Source organism: Argiope bruennichi, chromosome 3 (assembly GCF_947563725.1).
Source record: "Argiope bruennichi chromosome 3, qqArgBrue1.1, whole genome shotgun sequence".
Classification (NCBI taxonomy): Eukaryota; Metazoa; Arthropoda; class Arachnida; order Araneae; family Araneidae; genus Argiope; species Argiope bruennichi.
In genome coordinates, this window is record NC_079153.1 from 57,000,565 (window position 1) to 57,007,173 (window position 6,609).

General features: G+C 27.0%; 1 protein-coding gene across 2 annotated transcripts in view; it reads right to left on the reverse strand.

Moving 5' to 3' along the window:
* The window catches only part of LOC129963906 (metabotropic glutamate receptor 3-like), a 37,578-nt gene extending 32,679 nt beyond the window's left edge, over positions 1 to 4,899 (reverse strand). For both annotated transcript variants that reach the window (XM_056078496.1, XM_056078495.1), the window contains exons 1-2: positions 4,737 to 4,899; positions 438 to 1,068 (exon numbers count right to left, since the gene is read on the reverse strand). In XM_056078496.1, the coding sequence (XP_055934471.1) occupies positions 438 to 911 (474 nt within the window). In that variant the 5' untranslated portion in view covers positions 912 to 1,068; positions 4,737 to 4,899. The remainder of the gene's footprint in view (positions 1 to 437; positions 1,069 to 4,736) is intronic.
* Between the last annotated feature and the right edge of the window lie 1,710 nt (positions 4,900 to 6,609).

A 6,609-nucleotide genomic window follows, 5' to 3' on the forward strand; every position in this document is an offset into this window, starting at 1 on the left:
GAATAAAGAATATGAAAACTATGAAATTCAAAAAAGAAAAGTGAACAAATTCTGAATATAAAGGAAAAACACCCTTTTTCCATAAAGAACTAAACCATGTTCGTAAATATTTCCCAATAATGCCAACTGAATATATAAAATATCTTGTGTCTTTTATATCCATTTCTTATTTTTTAATGTGTTTATGCGCACTGGTATTTAATTTAATTCTTGTAAATCTGATTTAGGTTTTATGGTAATTAATAAACTCAATTTAATCACATACGTTCCTCGACAATTTTTGCAAATCTTCAAATCTCCAAATGGTTAACTTAAATCTCTAACTGGTCTTTAGCTTTTAAGGGCTTGAAAAATATGAACATAAATATGATCATCCTGTTTTTACATTCAAATAATATGTTTTTTTTTCATTAACGTCTTAATTTCAAAATGCTTACCTGAAATAATCTGAATATATTTGCCACAGAGGCAGATACAACGCTGTTAGAAGCACCAACAACTGCTGTCACCTTCCTGCTTATGTTGGCTTTCGGCCCACAAGAATAATGCAAAAACTGTAGAGATTGTTCCAGGGCATACGATTCTGAAGAGCATGTATCTAATATCACGGCACCCATCTTGATTTTCCAAAAACTTGAGTTGTTATTAATTTGATCAATCGCATATAACATAGCTTCTAAACGTTGAATGCCTTTCTCGGTCAGCATGGAGCCACACCTGTTGTCTTCGCTTGTACCTTCTGCATGCACAGGGAAGAGTCCACCCAGCACAATCTGATTTTCATCGTTAACTTCAATCCTAGCTGATTTTTGATGCTCAGGAACAAAAGATAGAACTTCATTCATCAAAAGTTGCACCAAGAAGTATGTGATAAATTGTGAAATTGACATTATTCCATCTTTGGCAGCCATGAAGTAAGCATTAAAGTTTCTATATAATCAATAAAGATTAAAATGTTAAGATTTTAAAAATAACTCTGTCATCTCATTGTGCCCAAGTCATTATTTATTTCAGCTGCATCCAAACAAATTTCGAGAATTCAGTTGGCAGGTCTTCTACGTAAATCTCCTAAATATGGAAAAAGAAAAACGAGATTTAATTGCAATGTATTTAGACTTAATGTTTGAAACCTGTGGATAATATGAATGCTCTTATTTCAAACAAAAATTGTGACAGTTGAGGTAATTTGAGAATAATGCAAACAATATAGTTAATTTATCACACAGTTTCCATTTTTTTTTTGAGATTTCTCTCTAAATATGGCAATCCTGACATTTTTTGTACATCTGAGATGGAGGGGGGGGGGTTATCAAGTTTTTAAAAAGTCAGCTCGATTTTTCTCACAAGGTGAGATGCCACACCTCAGTCTTAATTTTTATTCTAAATAAAATAATTCACAAATGACGATTGTAAATTATCCGGAATAATACGATTTTAATGAAGTTGTCTGATCACCAGTTACGGAATTATTTTCGGATTAGTAAAAATTCATAGTCTTCATTTGCGGATCAATGCATATGCCGATGAAAAGAAATCATAGAAACTGATTTCACCATACACTATGTAACTGAACTTTTTTTTATGCTGGTAGAGATTGAAAGTTTATAAAGTAGTGTTTTCCATACCAATAAAATATTTTGATATTTTAACATAATATTTAATAATTTTGACATATTTTAATATTTTAACATAATAATAAAATTTTTTATATTTATCGGTAAATGTAATGGTTTAGTGAAATTTCGTTTCATTATACGTAATGTCATCTAATGGAAACTTTTTAAAAGATACCATATTTTAATTACAAAAATTATAAAATATGGACTTAAACGTAGAAAGTATATAAAATAAATTTATTTTTTAGTACATTAAAAAAAATGTCCTTTTAAAATATGTCTTATTGTTTAAAATATGTCTTTAAAATATGATTTATTGTTTAAAGACAATAGAATTTATTCTTTTAATGGAAAGGGAAATTTAACTGATAATTTATTTGTATTTATGTATTTTTTTCTGAAGGTCATAGCATTTATAAACCAATACTTTTATAAATATCGTGAATACAAATTGTTAATTCAATCAAAAGTATTTAAAAAAATTCATTTTTGACCAAAAAAAAAAGCAAATTAAAAGAAAGAGGCCGTTATAATTTTATGATAAAATTGTGATAATCAATATTTCTCATTAGTTTCTTTAAATGAAAATAAAATCTGAATAATCCGAACACAGGGAGTTAAGTGAATTAAGCATATTTAAAGGATATAAAAATATATATTACATTCCCCAAAATTAAATAAGAAACTATGTTTCCCAGATTCCAAATCATTATAATTTCATTAAATAAATCAAAATTTTCGATAATCTTTACGGATAAATTAAAAAAAGGACATAAATTTAACTCCTCTGAGTACAAAGCCTTAATTCAGTCATAAATATTTAAAAAGGAATGTATTTCCATCCATGAAATCGAGTGCATTAAAGTGAGAAGTTATGCTTCCCACTCGTATTCCCGGCCATTAGAATTTCATTAATTAAATCAAAATATTCGATAATCTTCACAGCTAACTTGAAAGAGACATAAATCTTTAGGATAGATTTTCATGTCAGAATTATTATAAATGGACAGATTTTGAACTATTGGCAAAGGTAAATGATAAAATTATTCGAAGATTTATTTCCTTCAGAAGTTTTAGACTCATTGTGCAGGAATATATTAGGCGCGAAAACAATATTGCAAAAAAATATATGTTCCTTTTAAATAATTCTTACACACATTTATTTGTTTATTAGTTTTATATTTGTAAAGATAAAACTCTGTAATTGATTCTTCTTTAACTTCAGTTAATAACATGCTATAATTTCGAAATTTTTTGCACTTTGTGCTCTCAATGATAATGCGCAACCTCATAATCTTGAAAGTTTAAGTATTAGTTTGCCGATCTATTTAATTAATTTTTGTTTTTAAACAAATTTTGTTACTGCTGAAGAATTTAAGGGGAAATGATTTCAATGTTCCATTAAGTTTAGATAAATAATAATAAATTAGAGACTAAAAATTAGAAATTTGATTAGATTATTTATATAATTAAGTATATTAATAAAAATGTGTTCCTTTTTTTAAGTATAAGAATGAAAAAAAATAATAAAGTTTTAGTCTTTAATGCAAACAAGTTATAATTAGATAATATAAATTTTCTGATTTCCTATGCTTTATAAAATTTAATTATGGCAATTCTATAGTTATTTTTCTCTTGAAGTTATTTCTTAGAAAATTTTATTTCCTTTAAGTTTTCATCGTTTTTAGAAGCAGAATTTTTCTATTCTTAATAATATTTTGGAAAATTAAAAGGCTTAGTATAACTATTCGATTGTTACGAAGTTAAAAAGAAACAAAAAATTTAATCTGTTTGTGTTTATTTGAATAATAGAGAAATGAATAAATTGCTTATAACTAAATTTCATTAAGAAATAAAATATATTTTAAAATCCGCTAAATAGAAGCGTTCGTGAAATTAAATTTTGTTTTATAACGTCTTGTAATTTTGAAAAATAATGCTCTATATAAAATACGGCATTCTCTCATGTATGAATGCAAAAAGGAATCGTCCTCATAAGTAATTATGATTTGAAAAAGTCCTAAAAGAATTTTTGAATTATGTTATCTCTACTAATAATAAAAATGAATGTTCGTATATGTATCTATTTGTAAATTGGTGTTCTATAGAACAGATTTTTGATGTTGAGCTACTGAATTTGATATAGATATACTTTAGGAGATAACAATAAACATCCCGGATAATTTTTTTAAAACTTAAACTTTTTTAAACAGTTAATTAAAAATTGTACGAAATTGTGGTATTCTCTCATGATTTTAATTTTACCATTTTAACATTAAAAGTTTGTTTTTAATGATATCAATTTATTTATCTTGTAAATTTTAACTGAAATTCATTAATTTTGTAGAAATATTTATTTTAACGATTTTCAAAAATAAATTTCATTGTTGCAATAAAATTCAAACCATTTCATTGTTTCGTCAAATATTTAAACGTGGGATATTCTTTCATTGTCGAAAATAAAGGAAGAAAAATTCCGTTACGAAATATTGATAAAGGAAGCTGATCGTTTCTTTTCAAAATATCTTTTACATTTTTGATAAAATGGTATTGATTATTTCCGTCATTTTTATTGCTCCGATGTTTGTATATTTTTCATCGTTCAAACATGCAACATAGATTTTATACATGCTATTAAAATTGTCCGGGAAACTAGAAAACAGAATATAGCTACCAAATTGCCATTTTTGTTGAGGAAACACGAAACATTAACCGGCAAAATATTTCTAATTAATTTTTTTTTACTTGTAATAGCAAAAATGAAAATTTTAAAAGTATTTTTCTTCTAAAATCATTTAGTGGTGCACGCATATGCGACAAAAATGCCCAAACAAATATCTTAACTGAATTTTCCCAAATTTGGCTTTTCTTCTGTTTGTAATTGAAAAAATAAAGGCACATCTCACTTTCATCTGTGATTACATTTTCTATATTTTTGAACAAAGCGTCAGTCTATGAACTTTTTCCTTAAGCGAATACACAACGTTTAGATACTACAATGGCAGGATAAAGCTAAGTATCTTGTCAATACATTATTTTGAAGTATATATATATTTATATGCTCACCCTAAACAAATTTGCATATAAATAATTAATCGAAACAATTTGAATTTAACTTACCAAAACCGAACAGAAATTCTTCTTTGGGCTATAAAGTTATGTAAAGCTATATCCATTGATATGTTTGTATGAAATATAAAAAGGTACAAATTATCTGCTTCTTTGTTTCGAGCAGTTTCAGTTATGAGGTAATACATTAATCATCCTATCACCTTTTCAACAAATAAATGATTCAACCCATTCCTAATGAGAATCTCTTTCCGCTGTATTGTCCTTTGCTATCTTAATATCCGGTAAATTGAACAGGAAGTTTGTATTAAACGGAAATTCTTGTTCCGCTTTTGCGTAAAACCAACGAAATACGCATTTCATGTGAAATGCTTTCAAATTTGTTTTAATTTATAGACAAAGAAGGCTTTACATGAAAATAATTTCATTAGAATGTATGGCGATTAAAAACCTTCAAATATTAAAAAAAAAAAGAAAATTAAAATTAAATCTACGATCGCAAATTTCAAGTTATCATGTAACAACATTATTATTTTTAAAATGACCAAGTCATTTATTATTTGTTATTAATATACCGGTAATAAATGATATCAAATGGTTTACAATGAAATGAAGATATAGTTACTCAACCAATCAACATAAAATTCAATTAACGAAACTACTTCATACTGCACACATTTTGTACCAACATACTGCAAATTAAGCATTACATCCATTTACTAATATCAGGCGTGGTTGTTGGTGGCCTGTTTACTTGGCCTTGGCAGTCCTAGTGTTCTTAGCTCTAAACCTGATTTTGCCGATGAACCGCCATGTAAGTGGACTCGGTGTGCACAAAATCTGCCAAGCTGGATGCACCTGACACGGAAAAGGGGCAAGGAGTTCTAAAAGCTTGAGATAACTCAGGCTTTATCCTGGTCATCTGATAGGTGCCCAAATTTACGTAGCCTGTACCAAAGTAGCCTTAATCTTGCTTCATAGCAGAATGATTACTACAATAGGTCATCAGATTTGTTGTATACATGTTCAGAAACTAAGCGAAGCCGTTCTTTTTTCATAACCAGCATGTTAGTACAAAATAAGGATTTTGTACTAACATAACTTGTTATTATCAAATTATTTTTTTTTCAATTATGTGGCCATATTTTCCCCTATTCTTTCTTTTATCAAGTTAATTAAATTTTTCTTTTTAAATTTTATTATTAAAACTTTTATTGTTTTTATTAATCGAGCCTCTTTTAGACTGTTTCAATGTTGGACCTTTATAGAGAGATCTGATCTATGATGGTTATTTTAGTATTTAAAACAGAAAACCAAATGACATGAATCATATATAGATCTAGATAAATCTTTCAAACTATAATATGTTAAAGCTTATCTCATCGCACAGTTTCGGACATATTTATTGATTAATAAAAATATATATCGTAATTAGTTAAAAAATTAAAGCGGCTTTTTAAAACATTAATATATAGACAATGTGAATAAGTAAAAACAATCTTTAAATGATCAACTAATCTATCTTAAATCAAAATTTAAACGAATGCTTTTTTTTATCTAAACTTTTCAGCTAAGATGGAGTACGTATTCAGATTTTGTCACTAATAGTTTTGGTTGGACACTGATTGTGCTGACATAATATATCCCTTCATGCAAATTATGTTTAACAAAAATTCTGATTAAAAATTTAAAAACCACTGAATAACGTGCGTGTTACAACTTAACCCTATCATAACTAGCCCCGAGCTGCTTATTCGTAATTTAATTAAAAATAAGATATATTGCAGCAAACATTAAATTTTGTCTTTCAAATATTTGTTTCTTTATGGCTCGATTGTTGAAATAATTTCACAACTTCAAACCTTATTTTTTTATTGGATTTCTTTAAATTCTTTTTCTGAAGAAAGGTTAGTGATAATAAATA